Raw genomic sequence first — 20,475 nt, forward strand, 5'->3', positions numbered from 1 at the left:
TATATATATATGTTGCTTTGTTACTATTCTTATAATAATAATATAAATCCTTATATAATAAAGCAATTAAGGCGAAATGATTTGGTTCGAATCCTGGCGCAGGCAGAAAATCTTTTTTTTTTATTTTTTTTTTTATCGGGCCAGAATTCTGGACTGGCGGGCTGAAGCCGGGCTGCATTATCTCCCGACAGCCCGAACTGGAATGGCTGACCCGTATTCCGGCCCGGCGAGCCAACGCTTGGAGTTTGGGAGCCGGAAGCGGGAGCTCCTATCGTCCGCCGCCGGAGCGAAGGAATACGAACCGCATACGCAAAGTCAAATCGATTTAAACAAATTTGAGGTATTTCGAGTCTAAATCATAAAATTTGATTTTTTTTTTTTTTAGAGCTGTCGCCTCTTTTATTATTATTATTTTTATTTTTATTTTCATAATGATCATAATAGTTGCAGATCTTTTTAAACCTATAATAATAAGAATTTAATTGTCGCACTCCTTTTCGAGTTTATATAAAAGTTTAATTTTTTGCACTCATTTTTAAGGTCTATAATAATATGAATTTAATTGTTGCGCTCGTTCTTGAGTTTATATACAAATGAACATTAATTGTTGAATCCTTTTTGGGCCTATAAAAAGGCCTGAAGGGAGAGAGAAGAGATGGAGTCCTTAGCTGATCCAGGATTTCCCCAGAAAGAGAAAGTCATCCTGCGTAGCGGTGAAGAGTTGCAGGGAGGAGTTGCATCGAAGAGTTGTGGTGCAGAGTTACGGTGCAGAGTTACGGTGAAGAGATACGAAGAAGGGTTGTGGTGCAGAGTTGCAGCAAAGAGTTACAGTGAAGAGATACAATGCATTTCTTACGTCTTTCACATTGCTTATGAGGTTATTATGGCTTCTCAACCGTATGAAATTCTTCAATTAAAATTAGCACACACAATTTATAAAATGAAGAATCACGTACCTTTTGTGGTTAATGCATTCTGAGGTTCTGCCCTTTCAGGCTTATTTCTTATAGGAGCTTGAACCGGTACCTTCTAAAGCTCATAGGCTTCTGAGGTTTTCCAGTGAAGACCCACTTGGGCTCGTCTTCCATCAGCATGATAGCTTCTTATCGAGCATTGACTTCTAGGCTTGACTTTCTAGGGCATGGTTGAAATCAGAATCCATTGAGGGTGTAAGACTAGTTCTGAGTTGTATAACCTGAGATGCTCAAGGGTATTAACCCGTAACAAAATCATATGAAATTCAATTAGGATGGTTGCCCTATCTTAGGTTGTCGGCCGAAGTTTTTACTTGACAACCGTAACTAGTTTTGGAAGAGGTCAAAGGAAATCCATTAAGGATTTTTGACCTATTCAAGTCTGTATGTCGAAGCTTTTGCTTGGAGACTGTAGCCTGTAATGGAAGAGGTTGAATCAAGTTCCTCTGCAATTGATTAAACCTAGAATGACGTATCAGAGATGTTCACTGTTTCTCGAGACTAAGGCGTAGATCGCAATGAACCGTATGTTTTCTTGGAAGTATGGTTTTATTCATGCTCAAGAAAAATGTTTGACAACTTATTAGTTGTTGTTTTTGAATCTTTTTGCCCCTCAACATGGGCGTTTTTCATGTGAGCTTGTAAAACAATCCATTCTTCGGGCCTTAAAGAGATCAGCTTCTTGATCTAGTTGAAGAAGAACTCCAATATGACGAGGGGGCGCTGAGGAAGTGTTATTTGAGGTGAAGATTGCCCTCATTACAGAAGAGATTCTCGTAAACTTTTAAACTGAATAAAATGTGGGATGATTTCCCCACCACAATCGTGCCTGAGATGTTAAATGGAAGGAGCTTTCGAGACTGCAATGTAGGTTGCCACCCAGTCTGGAAGAAATTGTGAAATATTTTATGTCTGAATAAGATGAGAGAAGTCATCCCTACTACAATTGTGCCCTGGGCATTGATGTGAATGACCTTTCGATACTGCAGTGACGGTTGCTCTTCACATTGAAAAATGCATCAAAGATGTTCTTCATGATGTGAAGGAGGTTCCTTTGCCATTTGGATGAAGTACATCATTGGGAAAGCAAGTTGAGGCTCGATGTCTTAGAGTTGAAAACAATGCCAAACGAGACTTCTCTTCCCACAGACGACGCCAAAACTAATGTCTGCCAAAAAATTCGTGGCGGTAGATTAATGGATTATCTTCTTAACGTTGCGCGAGAATTCAACACACACAGAAAATAGAAGAGAGTAAGCAAGAATAAACAACTCAAATTTTTACGTGGAAAACCCTGAATGGGGGAAAAACCACGTGGCCTAGCCTAGTTAAAATAATACACTATGAATGATGACTCACATGTTCATTCTTCTCCTAAAATAGGAAAGATGAAATTACAAAGTTGTGTAACTATAATCTGGCTACAGTTTTTGTGACAGTAGGTAGCAAGGGTCATTGTTGATTATTGTTGATATAATATTCTCGCGTGAGTGTTTTAGATGGTTGCTCCATAAGCGTTGATTGACCAAAGAAACATAGTAAGCGGTTACAAAAGTTGTAGACCACATAGGCCGCAGTGATGAGTATGAATGACGTTCAGAGGCTGTTGGGGCCAGAGTCGGGAACTGCACGAGCTGTGAACCACGTAGTCCATAGAGGCCAATATGAATGATATTCGTAAGCCGCGAAGGCCAGAGTCAGGAGTTGCATGAGTTGATGACCACGTAGGTCGTTTGGGCAAGCATAAATGACGTCTGTAGGCCGTGGGGGCCATAGTCCGGAGCTGCACGTGTTGTGAACCAGGTAGGTCGTAGGGTAGAGTATGAATGACATCCGTAGGCCAGGAAGACTGGAGTCAAGAGTTGGAGTCAGGAGTTACACGTATTGTGAACCATAAAGGCTGTATGGGCGTGTATGAATGACATATGTAGGGCGCGAAGACTGGAGTCGATAGTTGCAGGTGTTGTGAATCACGTAGGTCGTATGGGTGAGTATCAATGACGTTCGTAGGTCATGGGGGCCGGATTCGGGAGCTACATGAGCTATGAACCCCGTAGGTTGTAGGGACGAGTATGAATGACATCAATAAGCCTTTGGGGTTGGAGTCGAGAGCTACACGAGCTGTGAGCAAAATAGGTCATTGTTGACACATGAACAGTAGTGATGAGCTCATTTCCCACAATGATGATTGACAACGTCTGATTGGTGGTAATCGATGGTGATTGGTGGTGACCTACAGTGACGGTCGACAGTGGCTCAAGGCGATCGACGGGTGTCGACGATTGCTGGCGGTGGTCGTGGTGATCGACGGTGGTTGATGGCGATCGGTGGTGGTCGACGACAGTCGAGATGGTGTTGGACTTCAGCTCCTTCTCAGAGCTTCCAATTCTCTCTGAAGCTTCAAGTCTCTCTACTTATGTCAGGGGTGGCGCTCTATTTATACTATTCTGGGTGTCATTAATGCATGAATATGAATCATTTTTATCGAACGGTTTGGATAACTTCCTTCAATCATAAGGTGTTTAATTGACATTTGGATCCATTAATGATGTCAGAATTGAGTCATATTGGGCTTGTTGGATTCGTCTTGTCGAAACGCTCGATTCGAGTATAGACTTGCTAGTGTTTACATTTGTTTGATCTTCCAAATGTGTCCTAAAATATTCCAATTAAGGTTTAATGACTTGATCTGAGCTTGATTTGACTCGGATTGGAATGAATTTGATATCATTAGGTCTGTCTCATAGAGCCGGTCTGTTTAACTATAAGTTTGCTGAAATCAGAGCTCTGAAAGAGTTTTAATTGAAGTCTAAATTTTTCTTATTAAAAAATTTGCCTCGAGATTCGTGCTAGATGATACAATTTTGATATATATTAGGGGAAAGAGCAACAGTGGCTCCCTACGCGTTAATTAAAAAAAAAGGTACAGAGAATGGAGGGGGGGGGAGGATCCCCTTCTAAGAAACTAAAAATACATTTAAACACACCCCTAGGGGTTCCTCTCCCCACAAAACAACTCACACAAAAAGAAACTTCCAAAATTACAGGTATACCCAAAACCAAATGGCAAAAACCCAAAATGAAGTAAACCTGTGATCTAGTATATCTAGAGAAGTGACTACAAAAGAGATGTACAAAAAAAATCTTCCGGTTAGCAATGATTATCCAAAAGCAATCCCACGAGCAGACCAAAGAACTGGCATGCCGCAATCCAAAGAGATCGAAAACAAGTCTCCCTAAAAGTCCAAAGCTTGAGAGCATCAGATCCTCAACCTGCATCCTAAAAGGACTGAAGAAATAAAAAATAAAGTGAAAACCAATTTTAAAGAAAATATAAAGTTGGTCCTCCTTCCTCCAGCTTCCAAACAGTAAAGGCAATCCAACCAATCGTAACAATGCCAACAGAATTATAGGGAACCAGAGAAAGATAGGAGCCATGGGCCTCCAAATGAGAGCCAAATTGCCCACAAATAGACCCCAGGTGAAAATAATGCAGCTCATGAAAGTCCCCAGAAACTATAGTCCTCAACAAACCTTCTCCCAATATAACACCTTCCCACAGACATCACCCCAGTAGCAGAGGAGCCCTGTGCCTCCTTGCTAGAGATGAAGCAGGAAGTATAAGACAACCCGGAAGAAAAAGAAAAAACCCCCAGAGTAAACTCTCAGCCCATAACCCACAAATACTCTCATCTCCAACAACAAAATCATCATTAAAAAGGGAGCCCTCGACCTCCCATATATATATATATTGTGTCGCAAGTCTTGGCCTGTTGATTAAATCCTCTCAGGTCAAGGGTTTGATCCCACCGCGACCCGGATGCTCTGAAATATTAGGTACATGGTGTAGACACCCAATCATAGGTGCTCGAGCGCAAAGGAGAAATGATATTTGGGGCCTATATATATATATAAAATGAGTAGCATTTTAAAAAAAAATTAATTGAGTACAAGAGTACAAAGATTTATGATCAAATAAAAGTATTAATTTAAAAATCAGAATAAAAATTATTAAATTAGATTCAAATGATGTTTTAAGATAAACAATAAATTTTAAATTTTTTCCCAACCCTTAACATCATATGATTATATGATTACGTGATTATGGTTGTCAAAAGTACTCTTTGTTCATGAATAACTCGTGTTCGACTTGCTATGAAAACGAGTCAACACGAACACCGTTTTTGAACTCGAACTAGAAATGAGCTAAACACTTTTACACCCCTACTAAATACCCCCATTTAAAAAAAAAAAAAAAAACTATTGAATGTAATCATTTGAATAACGTGATACATCTTGATCAGATGTATCTTTTACACAATAATTTCTTTGATCCGGATATTTTTGACGATTATTTTCATTCTATTAATTTTATTCTATATTACCCCACCACTTTTATTTTTTTATTTTTATTTGAATTATCTGGCTTCCATTATGGTTTCCAATTACCAAATACTTAAAACTGATTAGGTTTCACTAATTACTATATATTCTTCCTCTTTGTCCTTATTTATATAAAGCGACCTTCGTTTCCTTTGCTTCCCCAAATAGACATTTTTTTCTCGCACTCTGTTGGAGGATTTCGCTTCTCTCTTTCAAATATGAGTTCTTATAACCAGCAAGCTGCTCCAGTTCAAGGTACACAGTTTCTTATATCTTTCTATTCTGTAATCTGAAAAAAAAATTAGGAAAGAATCACCATCATCATATTGTCAATACTGATCATTTTGTTTGAGTAATTTTTTTTTTTTTTTTGGGAAATCCCTTTTCTTTTTGCAAGATTGTGGAAAATATCTACTTCGATATCTGAATTTCTCTTTTCTCGATTTGAAATTATTCGAAAAAAAAGCGATCAAAATGGCATACAAAAATCAATAAACTTCTTAAATTTTTTTGAATCTAGTACTGAAATCTCATATTCCACTTCTATCTTTTTCAGTAAATCATTGCAAGGACAGTAAAAAGCTACAGATATGAGAAATATAATGAATATAAGCTATTGTAAGCTGATTTAAATTAAGTTTAAGATTTTATCAAAACTCCCTGGATTCAATCTGGATTCCTTTTTGATTTGCCTCCTAATAATCGATTGATTCGATATCGATCAATCGAATAATTTGAATTTTAGGTTACTTTTTTAATTCCCCATACTTTATGCATATCTGATTCAATCTAACCCCGGCTTGTTCCGTTCCGATCTGATTTCAATAAAATAAAAAATGTTAAATAAATAAGGCCGAAAACACCATATATCAGGATGAATCTTATGACAACTTAACCCTTGGAATTATAACCAAGTAATTTAGATTTATTATTTACATCTCTTTTATTTTTCAGTCTATCCACCGCCACAAACAGCATATCCTCCTCCAGGAACAGGTTTAGCTTACTCTGCTCCTCTCAACGCCGTTCATCCACCGGCATACTCCACCGCCCCTCCACCAGGCTACCCGGTTAACGGCGCCACCGCTTCCGCTCAACGGGTTCCAGTGCAGACAAAGAAAAGAGGCGATGGCTTCTGGAAAGGATGGTATGTATTATGAATTTCAATTTTGGAAGGAATAAAGATTTCATTTTTTTTTATTATTTATTATTTATTTATTTTTGTGTCTTGTATGTTAATTTTGAGGACTTTAAAATAAAATTTCTCCTTCACCTGAATTATTTTCACAGCGCTGCGGCACTGTGTTGCTGCTGTCTTTTCGAGACCTGCTGCGAGTAGGAGGGAGCTCAATACTTCAGTTGTTATGACCGTAAACAATAATTTATATGGTTTTTATTTATGTTAAGCACTGTGTTTAGTCAGTGTATATGTCTTGGTTATGAATTGTGATCATTTCATTGTGTTATGTGCCTTGGATATTTTCTGCTTTTGTTAAAAAGTTGTAAAAGGACTATGGGGTTGTTTAAGACACTTGTAAGTGCTTGTTCCATGAGTCTATTTCCATTCCCGTTTTTTAGTGACAATTTATGTATCCGTGTTATTGATTAATAATTACTATGATTATCATTATACTAATTTCATTTTGTCATATTTCTCACTTGCAGCCACTCGCCAACAATGTAAGTTGTCAACTTGTTTGTTTCTTTTTAGTGGGCAATGACCAAAAAACACAATACAGAATTTGAAAGGGAAATTTTTGAATATATCAATTAAATTCATTCATCATTGTCACCATCTTCATCATTAACTTTATTCCGACTATTTCTGATTTGCATATTTACATATAGGACTAATATATATACCTGACACCAATGCAGAAGCACCAAAATAAGTTGTATTTTTTTTTTTTTTTTTGCAATTTTTTTCCCTAACTTTCAATTAATGTCATTCTCTTTAAAATGATTATGAATGTTAGGTGCTTTTCAACTTTTTCTCAGTTGGAGTAGTGAAAAATCATGATACATTATGTTTAAAATTTAAATAATGTTAACATATTTATAGTTAATTTATACACAAAACAAAGAAGTTTAAAGTTTTTAATGAAAAATATTGGGACAAGTAGAGGGATTATAAGATTACAAAGACTAATTATTTTTTTTCAAATGTATGATGATGTCTTGTGCTATGAAAGATCTGAATTATATAGCTCACATCCTTTTTCATTGAACCAATAAAATTTATAATTTGATACATAAATCAATTTTGGTAGGCTATAACAATCCTATTATAAAGCATGCTATACCACTAAATGCATATTAAAAAAATTAAAGCGAATAACTATAAATATGCAATCGAATTAAATAATTATAGTTAATGCGTTTATTTCTTATATGCCCCCTCAATTTCATCCTTTTTTACGAAGCTATGCTGATAAATCCACAGTTTTAATGTAAAGCATTCACTCAAACTCAAGCTTGGATGACTGTAACCAACACACTGTCATCCCTTGTGCTTGATTTAATCTATTACTCATTATAAAGAAGCAAGTGTTCCAATGTTATTTGTTGGAGCATTTGATACTTAATCATTCAATGAAACATGTAACTAGGGATGTATGTGAGCCGGGCAAGGCTAAAATACGACTCATTAATGAGCTCGCAAGTCTAGCTTATTGAAACACAAGTCCAAGCTCGAGTTCAAGCTTATTATGACCCAGCTTGTCAGCTTGTAAGCCGATTAGAATAAAATAAATATTTTTTTTGTGTTAGGTAAAAATTTAAAAAGTTGGTGTTTTCTAATAAAATGTATAATGGAACTGTTATTAGAAAAAAAAAGCTGCAATGAATGCAATCTTTAAATAGTAGGTGGCATTAAATGTGAGAAATAAAGGATTTTTTTCGCATACTATTTCAATTTTGTATGCATGCATGTTTCCCGATTCCCAATACTGGTAATGCCTCTAGATTTCTTATCCCATGAACAAGCAATATCCCCATAAAAATCTTCTCTATCAAGGTTTAGTCTTTGGTCTTCTCGGCATTTTCTCTGGTGAGCTCCTTCATTTCCTCCGACAACACTATAACAAGCGCTCATCAAGACGAGTCAAGCTCTCAGGCCCTGTAAAAAGCAGAATAGCAAAGCTCGAACTCATCCTATGGGCTTAAAAATGGGCTCGAGCTCGAGTCGAGCGTCTTTTTCGTTATTTAAGCCAAGCTTGAGTTTATTATGACGCAGCATGACCCGACTAGATTACAACCCTATATGGAACAAATGAAGCGTACATTTTAATGTCTTTTCTAGATGACATTACAATCAATGGTCTCATGTTTCATAGGTCAATGAAAAACAAGTAACATGTAGATAAGTTTCATTCATGTTTTTAAAATACATCATTGAGATTGAAGAAAAATTAGTGCCAAGTTTGGTAAGTAAACAACAAGTCTAACAAATAGTGATAGCTATGGTGGCAACAAAGTGATATTCGACCTCAAATTTTGTGATATTTTCTTGACTCCGAGAGATGACGTTTCAACTAAAAGGCTTGTTTTGGGCACTAATAAACTTGAAGTCATATTGTCACAACCCATTTAAGATCATAGAATTCATGTAGTTGAAATTGTGAGTTTTGATGAAAAAAATGCTAAAACTGCTAGTTCTATACGTGCTAAGCATTATTTTATTTAAAAAAAGTCCGATGATTTGTGATGATAGAGCCTTCTATCTATGGTAAAGGCTATGTTTAGAAGTATAACTGCTATGCACTATAACTATCTGCGACAACACTAGAAATGGTCTAATCATTGTCTGTAGAACCTTAGTACAGAAGAATAAGTATTTGTAGGTAGTAAGTGGTATAGTTTTAATGGTAGTATTTTTCATCGTAGTATAAACAAGAAAATAATGAATGCGGCTACTTTTTTTTTAATTTTAAGGCATCACTTGTCATTCCTATATGACATAGATTTTTTGGATTGAAGCTACATTTGTTTAATATGAAAGTTTTATTTACTTTTGGTAGCAAATATTTATGGTACTTCATTGAAAGTGGATCAATCTAATTTTAATTGTACTAGACCGTCAGTCGCAAGGGTGTTGTTGGAGAGAGATGTTACACTTCCGTTTTGTGATTCAAGTTGGATTGGTAGTTCAATAGATGAATACTAGCATAATGTGGAAATGGAGTTCGTTCATCTTGTTGTAAGAAATGTAAGATGTTTTGGTATAATTTAGCTAATTGTTTCATTGCCCATCGGAAAATAAAGAAGTTTAATGGAGCAAACAATGGAAGAAAATTTAATGTGCCTAAATTTAGAACCAATAGGAGAGGTTGGGATTACTAACTAAATGGATCAAATCTCTTAAATCTGGTAATATCAGTGAAGCTAGAGAAAAATTTTTAGAGGAAACTGTAAAGGATTCTCAAGGTTCAGTTGATGCTGAGAGTGCTATTTGTGATAATATTATTTGTGATGATAATGGGAAAAGAAGTGATGAAAAGTTGATGTTGGGGATGTTGTTGTAGCTAATAAGGATATTTTTGTTAATATTTCTAATGCTAATATTGATGATCCTTGACCCGACCCACAATTACGCAGTAATTTAACTTCCAAGATTTGAAAAAAAAACTTGACCCAATTTATATTTAGCGACTAGTGTGCAAAATCAAAATAATATAAAATTTAGAATTTTTAATTAATAATTTACACACTAAGGGTAATACACAAATATATGTACCATTTTAAGTAATATAGGACGTTTTTTAAGAACCCCAGTATCAACCTTAAGTAAGAAATCCATTAAGCTAATTCTAATCTACTACTATCAGTCCTTAGTTTGGAATGTCAATTAAAGTGGTTTTTCTAATAATTATTCTTAAATAAAAATCTTAAATCTATAGATAAATTTTCTGGAAAAATTGGTTTTGAGAAATTTGTGATGATAAAGACTACCCTGCTCGTGCAATGACTTAGATAATGTGTAGGAACAAAATACTTAAAATATAATATTGCCAGTGACAAATAGGAGTATACCTATTCTTTACCCTCTCTCGAGTGCATAAAAAACATTGGCTAATCCAGAGTTAACTCTCTAATTCTGTAGTTATGCTGGGAGGATACTAGCTAATACTTTAGAGTTTCCACGTACACTTCACCTGAAGGCTAACATATGGCTTTAGGTTCCAAACCTTTTGATCAAATTGAGAATTTTAATCTGTCACTCTAAAATCTCCAATTTACGTTCATCAAAACTTATCTCCCTATATATTTGCACTCCTTCTTGGACTTGGCATCCCCTTCCTCCAAAGTGAAGTGTAGTACTCCCTAATTGGGTGAAATCATAGCCCTTCCGGGTCATTATGTTTCACAACTGACTTTAACATTACAAGTGATCAGTTTGTAAAGTAAATTAAAAGTTGATGAAAATACCATCACATTAATGAAATAACAGAAGATCTAAGCAAATTTAAATTCCAGAACATTGTTTCCATTTCATTGCAAAAGAAAAATAAAATGAAGATAATGACATAAGTAGTAAGAGAATTGATAAAATTTTGAATTAATTATGTGCCAACAAGAAACATATCTTTTTTGAGTGTATAGGTAAGCCTAATATTCTATTAGTTTCATTCAACTATCTGTCTCCTAGAAGCTTCTAATAGAAATAGATCATTAATAATATTTTCTTAAAAGTTGCCTTCCCGCCTAAACTACTTTGTCATAGCCAACTAACCAATGTGAGTGCACTCATGTTGCGAGATTATTGCTCTCCCGAGTCTTAGCTTCACTTACAATAATTTTTAACATAACATATTGCCACTTAAGTAATGCCAATGAAGTGAAGGGGATTTTTCTCATCACATTAAAATAAAAATAATTCTATCTTGAAACAAATTTTCCTACTTATGCAATTACTTCATATCAAACGAAAAGAGTAAAGAAAACTACTCACAAAGCATGGGTTAAACACAATAGAAAACTTCATTAAATCAAATAAAATCTACTAGAAAGTATTTACAACAATTATAAGATAATTAAGAACATGATACTTAGATTTTTCTTTCTGAAAGAAAGATGAAAATCACTCCAACAAAGTCTCCCGCTGAGATCCATGCAATGCTCAATGCAATGCTCATACAATTCCTTTACACATATCTTTCAAAATCCCTCACCAATCTCTCTAGACATGGTGGAAATCTACATCTCCATATCCTCTTTACACTCATGCGAAAACTCTCTCCAAAAACCCCCCCTCATATGAGGGACGCCAAATCCCCTTTTAAAGAAAAGTCAAGTACCTCCTTTTTTCAAGAGACACCTCTTCACTTCAGGAGACACACACTTCATCCAATAGACTTTCCAAGTGTTTTGATTTATTTAACTACTCCATGGGGCATGCAAGTTGCTCGGAATCTTCCAAAATATCCGAGAATAGCCTGAAATTGCCTAGAATATCCCAATTTCTGGTGCCTAGGTGCCATTTTCTGAGCATGACTGGTGCCCAGGAGCCATTCTGCAAGTAGCTCCATGGTTTTGCCCTATTTAACTCTGTTTCATCTCCGTCCCATCTTGTTTCAGCTCCTTCTTGCTCCAAGTTGTTATACCTACAGGATAAGCATGAAAATAACCTTCATTTAAAGTGTAATTTTATTAAAAAATATGTGATAAATCTAAAAGAGATTAAAAATAAAAAGTCATCAAAAAATGTGTTAGGTCAGAAATTTCTTCCGTGCTCGTTTTGACTCCAAATTGCACTATTTTTGCTTTATTTTCTCCAAGAATCCATTTCTTGTACTTGAAGCCAAAAATAAGCAAAATACCTTTTTTTAAAGCGTAATATCATTAAAAATAAGCATAAAAATGTATATAAAAAGGTAGTCATTTTTTTGGTGTATCAAAATCCCCCAAACTAAAATGTTACTTGTCCTCAAGTAACGCTATAACTTTTAAAACTAATATTGTTAACTTGTGGTTGTGGGTTTTTTTAAATGACCTAAAATTTTGTTTTAGAAATGTTATAGTCCAACTTAGAACAATTTTTAGTAAAGTGGATGATATCTAAGGTATTAGAACATTTAGTATTAAACTTAAGAATATTGATTTTCTATTTAATTGAGACTTAATTGAAATTTTTCTAAACTTGAGATTTCTAGAAAAAAATTAATTTCAGAATATATGAATTCTATTTTTAAAAATAATTTTTACTAATACTTTTTGAAATTAAGCATATGATTGATCTTAATTTTATTCCTTAGAAAGATTCAAGTGAAATTTATTGTTAGTTAGGTCCTCTTCCTCAAGCTTCTCCTCCTTTTTCATACTTTTCTTTCCTTTTTTTTATTTTTCTTTAAGTATATTTTTAATTCTTAGTTTTTTAGGTGAGGATTACTATATCTGAATATACTTTTAATGATTTTGAATTTCACTATCCATTTTCTAAAGTTGAGAACTTATCTTCTTTCCTTAACCTAAAATCTAATATTAGTTTTTGAAAAAGAATTTTCATATAATATAAATTCTTTAAAAAGTATTATTCTAAAAATCTTTAAATTTTCAAAAATTCAAAATTTCCTACTATAAATAGTAAAGTCAGTTCCCTATAATTTTCTACTAAATATCTTAACTTTAGTTTCATCATTTTTACTAAATTTTTTACTAAGTTCCTCTATATCATTTCTAAAAATAAAAAATTTAAGTATCCTAAAGATAACACCACATAACACGTCTTTTTAAAAAGTCATATCAAATTAAATACAAACTAATGAGTATAAATAAAGTTAAGTTTTAAAATGATTTTTCTTCCTCCCAAACTTGATTTTAAACATGTACAGAACATAAAAGTAGGAAAAAAAAACATTTTAGAAATTCTATTTACCAAAAATGGCTATTAGAAACATCTATAATTATTAATAAGGTTTGAAAATATGTAGCGGAAAGTAAATCTAAACTAAACATGCCAGAATGAAATTGACTAAACAAAAGTCTAACTAGCATAATATGTATCAACATAGGAATATAATTTTTTTTTTTCAAGTCTTATATAAAGTTGTAACACAAAAAACAAACATAAATACAAACACAAACATTAATACATAAATGAGATCAATTCTTCCTCCATCTCATCACACCTTAATTTCAAACTTCTAATTTTCTAACAAAATCACTTTACTAATTAATTTACTACTTTTAAAAGTTTTTATAGAGTCTAATTCCATGGACATGATTATCCTTAATTTGTTGGCAAACACCAACTTCAGGCATCACCTTATCCCATTAAGTATGCACCTCTAATAATTAAAAGGATAATTTAAGATCATCCACATGTTGAACATCAAGTAGGTTTTCTTTCCTCAAATTTTAGTTTTTCTTTCAACTTCTGAAATTTATTCCAGTTATTGTTCCTCAAATTTCTTTCTAGATCCAATATTCTTATATTCTCAATTTGCATATTAATATTATAATTAAAATTTATAAGAAATGGATCTCAATATGATAATTCTAGGTCTCTTAAATTTTAGTTAGATTCTCCCCAGAAGACTCAGATTCTAGATCAAATTCCACTGGGATATTCTTCTATCGCAAGTTTACTTCTAATTCTTCCCATTGGTACTAACTAAATGGTGGAGGTGGGATTTTTATATTTATCTTATTGAGGAAATATATTTTTCTAATTCCTTAGGAATTTATTCCATTGATCTTTCAATCTCCTTATCCTCATTTTTCAACTCAAAGTTCTTTTGGAAAATATTCTCAAATTCTCTTTTAATTCTTAGTTTGATATCTTTATCTTACCCATCATTATTGCCTTTAAGATTTATCTCAAGGTCACTAGTTAAAATATATGGAGGATTAATATTAATTGAGTCAACAATCAACCATAGTTGGTTTTCTATATTCCTTATAGCAACCCCTTGACTGTTCAAGTGATTTTCCATTTGACATTTGACAACCTCTTCTATAGACATCTCCTTCTCCTCGTATGTTAGGTTAGAAATAAATTCAAAAGGGAAAGAAGGTCTAAAGTTATAGTGATCCTGATTATTCCAATTACCTAAAGGATCATCTTGATTGTAATTCCCATGATTGGTTTCCTCCTTCATAGTTATTATTCCAGTTAAAGTTGGAAGGATTCTCCTAGCCTGGGTTGTCTTAATTAAAATAAGGGTTATTTGAGTGATTGACCATCTCATCGATTATTACAAAAGAGTTAGTGTCAATCATCTATCCAAATAAATCTTCTTGAACGACTAGGGGTTTATTAGGTTGACACATTGCATAATGATGCAATTTTCTTGAAATATCTTCAATATGAGAAGTTAAAATATTCAGTATATCATCTTCATAATAATTCATCATTTCTATAACAACATCTGAAGATTATTTCTATTTCTAAATCATCGTAGCAGTTCTCCCTATTTTGAGTTAAATAATTCAAATTATGCAGGTCATGAACTACACATACAAATCTAGAGACTTAACTAGTAGGATAAATATCAAGCACGTTAAATAATAAAAAATATTTTTGGTATTTTAAATTTTCTTTTTTTGTTTTTCTTAAAAATAAACATATAATAATTAAACACATTAGATAATAACACTACAATTTTCAAATCTAAGTCTTCTAAGTTCAACTAAAATTCTTCTAAAGTTCTCTCCGTAGTTTCCTAAACAATGACACCAAAAAATTTACCCGACCTAATTTAATTTCCAAAAGATGAAAAAAACTTAACCGCAGTTTATATTTAGCAGCTAGTGTGAAAAATCAATAATTATATAATTTAAAATTTTTTATTAATAGTTTACACGCTAATGGATACTATGCAAGTATACATATCATTTTAAGTAATATAGGACTTTCTTTAAAAACCCTAATATTGATCCCATAGAGAAGCAATGTAAGAAATCCCTTAGGCTAATTCTAGTCTACTACTATCAGGCCTTAGTTTGGACTATCGATTAAATTAGTTTTTCTAATTACTATTCTTAAATAAAAATCTTAAATCTAAAGATAATTTATCTGGATAAATTATTTTGAAGAATTTTGAGATGATAAAGTCTACCATACTCGTGCAATGACGTAGATAATGTTTATGAATGAAATGCTTAAAATATAGTGTCACCAGTGACAAATAGGAGCATACCTATTATTTACCCCTCTCAAGTGCATAAAGGACATTAAATAATCTAGAGTTAAGTCCCTAACTCCATGTTTAGGTTGGGAAGATACTAGTTGTCACTCTAGAGTTCCCACGTACCCTTCACATGAAGGTTAACATTTCACTTTAGGTTCCAAACTTCTGGATGAAATTGGAAATTTTAGTCTGTCACTCTAAAATCTCCAATTTACACCCATCAAAACTTATCTCCTTATCTATTTGCACTCCTCCTTGGACTTGCCATCCTCTTCATCCAAAGTGAAGTGTGGTATTCCCTATTTGGGTGAAATCATAACAATTTTGGGTTATTATGTTTCATAATGGAGTTTAACATTACAAGTGATCAGTTTGTAAAGTAAATTAAAAGATGATGAAAATACCATCACATTAATGAAATAAGAGAAGATATAAGCAAATATAAATTTCTAAACATTGCTTCCCTTTCATTGCAAAAGAAAAGTAAAAGCAAAAGAAAAGTTTCATTGCAAAAGAAAAGTAAAATGAAGATAATGGCATAAGTAGTAAAAGAATTGATAGAATCATGAATTATATATGTGCCAACAAGGAACATATGTCTACCTACCCTTTTTCAAGTTTATAGGTAAGCTTAATATTCTATTAGTTTCATGCAACTATCCATCACCTAGAATCTCCTAATAGATATTGATTATTAAATTATATTTTCTTAAAAGTAGCATTATCGCCTAAACTACTTTTCCATAGCCAACCGGTCAATGTGAGTGCCCTCATGTTACGGAATCACTGCTCTCCCAAGTCTTAGTTTCACTTATAACAGGATTTAACATAACCTAGTGCCACTTATGTAATGTCAATGAAGTGAAGGAGGTATTTCTCATCACATTAAAATAAAAATAATTTTATCTTGAAATAAATTTTCCTACTCATGCCACTACTTCATATCAAAAGAAAAGAGTAAAGAAATTTACTCACAAAGCATAAATTAAAAAAAACAAAAAACTTAATTAAATCAAAGAAAATCAACTAAAAAGGGTTTACAACAATTATAAGATAATTAAGAACACAATATTTTACTTTTTTCCATCTGAAAGAAAGATAAAAATCCCTCCGATAAAGTTTCTTACTGATCCATGCAATGGTCATACAATTCCCTTACACATATCTCTCAAAATCCATCACTAATCTCTTCAGACATGAAGAAAATCTATAGCTCCATCTCCTCTCTACACTCACACTAAAACACCCTCTGAAAAGCCCTCTAATATAAGAGAAGTTAGCCCCCATTTATTATAGAGAAGTCAATCACCTCCTTTTTCCAAGAGAAACACCTCTTCACTCAAAGAGACACGCCTCTTCACTCCAGGAGACACACTTCTTCATCCAAAAGCCTTTCCAAGTTTCTAGATTCTCTTAACTATTCCATGGGGCATGCAAGTTGCTTGGAATATTCTAAAACATCCCAAAATAGCCCGTAATTTTCCAAAAAACTGCCCATTAATTATTTCTTGCGCCTTGGCACCAATTTCAGATACTTAGGCACCATTTTATGAGTGTGACTGACACTTAGGTGCTAGTTTGGGCTTCTATGTGCCACCTTGTAGGCAGCTCCACCATTTTGCCCTATTTTGCTCTATTTCAGCTCAGTTTTGCCCCGTTTCAACTCCGTTTTGCACCAAATTGTTATACCTTTAAGATAAAAATGAAAATAACCATTATTTAAATTATAATTTCATTCAATTTCATTCAAAACATGTGATAAATATAAAAGAGATTAAGCATAGAAAGACATATCGAAATGTGCTAGGTCAGAATTTTCTTCATTGCTCGTTTTGACTCCAAATTGCACCATTTCTGCTTTGTTTTCTCCAAATTCCGTTTCTTATACCTGAAGCCAAAAACATGTAAAATAACTTCCTTTGATTTGTAATATCTTTAAGAATAAGCTTAAAAAAGTATATGAAAATGTGGTCATCCTTTTAGGCGTATCAATCCTCATATGGAGTGTGTGAAAGTAATTTTGATAATAGTAGTAATGTGAATGTTTATTTTAATAATTTGGTCCACTCTGTACTTGGGAATATTGGCAAGGATCTAGATCTTACTAGATCTAAGTTGGGAGGAAGACTGTCTGATTCAGAAAGCTAGTAAAAGTGAGTTTAAAGGTCTTAGAGAACTAAATTACATAAATCCAGAAGTTGTTCACCTACGTATTAGTGGTAAATGCTTGGAAATGGCTTGAGAGTTTGCTTATACATACTAACGGATCTAAGTCTCTTAATTATTTTTAAATTTATAATTTGAAATACTAGAGGCATTGCTAATGCAAATGTCTCAAGAAGATTGAGAAATAACATTAGATTTAGAAAGATTGTAGTTTTTGGTTTGCTTGAACCTCATGTGGCTGTGAATAATAATGTTAAGTATGTGAGGAAAATTTTAAAGTTTAGTTATTTTTATTGTGTGAAGAATAATATTTAGATGCTGTGGAGAATTTTCTTAGATGTTATTGTGCTGAAGGATCATCATCAATTTCTTCTTGTTAGAATTTGTTTGGAGAATTGTTATGTTAATATTACCATTATTTATGTTAGTTGTAAAAGAGCTTCAAGGATTGATTTGTGCGATAATTTTTTACTTTTGAGTTCCATTATTAATGAACCTTGGTTGATGGGCATGATTTTAATCTCATTAGCTCAACCAGTGAGAAAAAAGGACAATAAGCCTCGTAATTGCTCTGATTTTGCTATTATTTTATTGAGTGTTTGTTTTAGTAAGAAACTAAATAACTCCCAGTTTGACATTCTTAGCATGTGGAATTTACATCCCTCTTTTAATATACTTGTTATGGATAATTGGAAAGTCAATTTTGGTGGTAATGCTACTTATAACAGTGGTATCTAGTTTTTTTGGAAATTTACATAAGCTTGCACAAAATGCTGAAAAGAAGGTTAGTAATTTAAAGTGGAATAAAGTAATGAAGATATTGATCATGAGGCCTTACTTTTTGGGCATGAAGAGCTAAATCTGCTTTTTGTTATGGAAAAATCCTTCTATAGCCAAAAAGCAGTGGGTCATTCACTTGCTAAAGTACTCTGCTTATTTTCATGCTTTTGTCAAAAAAAGAATGTTGAGTAATGCTATAACTAAAAATAAAATGCTAATGCAACTTGGATTCATGAAGTGGAAAGGATTGAGGAGGACGTGGTTAAATTTTTCTCTAATTTATTACAAAGTGATTGTAGTGGTTTAGGGAATATAAATGGTGATTTCCTTGGTGCTAATCAAAATTATGTTAATAATCTTCACCTTGCTAGCATTCGTAATGAATTGGAGATTATGAATGCTCTTAATAGTATTGATAGCTACAAAAATGCTGGGCGTGACGATTTTTCTGCTGCTTTTCATAAGAAGTTTCAGAATTTTATTAAAGTTGAGATTATTGAAGCTATTCAATCTTACATTTTGGGTTGGGGTCACCTTGATATTTTAAGTCAGCTACTTTGGTGCTTATTTCAAAAGTTAAAGGGAGTTATTCTTTGGCTCCTTTCAAATGTATTAATCTTAATACTGTGATTTCTAAAGTTATTTCTAAAATTGTTGTTTCTAGACTACAACCTTATCTTTTTTGGATTGTGAGTTATTAGCAGTCGACCTTTATAAGTGGCAGGATTATTTGTGACAATGCACTTACTACTCAGGAGTTGATTCTTGATCTGGATAAGAAGGATAGTTATGGAAATGTAATTTTTAAAATGAAAATTCAAAAGGTTTATCATTTCTGTATGCATTGAAGAAACTGAGAATTGTTATAGATTTGTGCAAACTCAATAGTTGTATACTTAATATAACTTTTTGTTATATTCTATTAACAACAACACTTATGGGCATTTTAAAGCTACTAATGGAATTAAGCAAGGTTATCCTTGCCTCATAATTTTTTCTATCTTGCTTTTGACTATTTATCAAGGAGATTAAACATCTTGTTTAATACCTATCATAGTTTGAACTTTGCTCATAAAGGAAGGTTGAGGATTTCTGATACACCAAAATAATATGTTATTTTAAGAATAATATGTTATTTTAAGTATAATATGTTATTTTAAGTATATATTTTATACCTATTTTTGGTGATATTACACTTTAAAGAAGGGTATTTTGTGATTTTGTTGCAGGTATATCATTTTAGGCATTCAGAGCAAAAGTAACAAAAAGGATGAAATTTGGAGCCAAAATAGTGAATTTTGGGAATCTGGCGTATGATGCACAGTTTGACAGAGCCTTGGTGCATGATGCGCCAGATCTGGTGCCAGATGTGCCATAGATTACCTTTTGTGGATTAAGACAGTTTGAGATAAATTTTGCGAGAATTTTCAAAGGGACACTTGTTCTAAACACGTTCTAAACACCTTCCACTTGTTCTAAACACCTTCTGGAGTAATTCGATGCATCTTGACACTTTGGAAGGTTCTTTTATGAAGGTATATGTCTCTTGGATCAAAATACACATGTTTTAAATTCCAAAGAGTTGACTTTTGGAGGGAATTTTGGAGGAAATTTTGAATTCTTTTTGAAAGGAGGCAGCCCAAAATAAAAGAAGGAGACTTTAAGGTGTTAGTGTGTGACATGAAAGGGGGATGGCGTGAAAGGCAAGAAGAAGAGACAGAGAGAGAAAGTCAAGGGCTTGGAGATTTTCTTATAGGTATGGCTGAAGAGAGGGAAAGTTGTTCGCGAACAGTTCGTGTTCGATTCGTGAAGCAGATCGTGTTCGGTTCGTTCGATAAGCAAACGAGACGAACACGAACAAATTTTTTTGTTCGGATTGTTAAACGAACCAAACACGAACCATGACCCGTTCGTTCATGTTCGATTCGTTTTTGTTCGAAATATAAATAATTTAAATAATATTATGAAATTTAAAAATAATTATATTATATATATTAAATATTTATCAAATTTTAAAAAATTAAATTCTATAAATTATAATA

The 20,475-nt window shown here is 33.1% G+C and overlaps 1 protein-coding gene across 1 annotated transcript; it reads left to right on the forward strand.

The window, feature by feature from the left end:
• The first annotated feature begins 5,465 nt into the window (after positions 1-5,465).
• Positions 5,466-6,934, forward strand: LOC110036775 (cysteine-rich and transmembrane domain-containing protein A-like). Its single transcript, XM_020741304.1, has 3 exons — positions 5,466-5,612; positions 6,312-6,504; positions 6,648-6,934. Exons 1-3 carry the CDS (start codon positions 5,576-5,578, stop codon positions 6,694-6,696), a joined length of 279 nt encoding a protein of 92 aa, XP_020596963.1. The 5' UTR covers positions 5,466-5,575; the 3' UTR covers positions 6,697-6,934.
• Positions 6,935-20,475: the final 13,541 nt, after the last annotated feature.

The sequence above is a fragment of the Phalaenopsis equestris genome, unplaced genomic scaffold (genome assembly GCF_001263595.1).
Source record: "Phalaenopsis equestris unplaced genomic scaffold, ASM126359v1 Scaffold000002, whole genome shotgun sequence".
In the NCBI taxonomy this organism is placed as follows: Eukaryota; Viridiplantae; Streptophyta; class Magnoliopsida; order Asparagales; family Orchidaceae; genus Phalaenopsis; species Phalaenopsis equestris.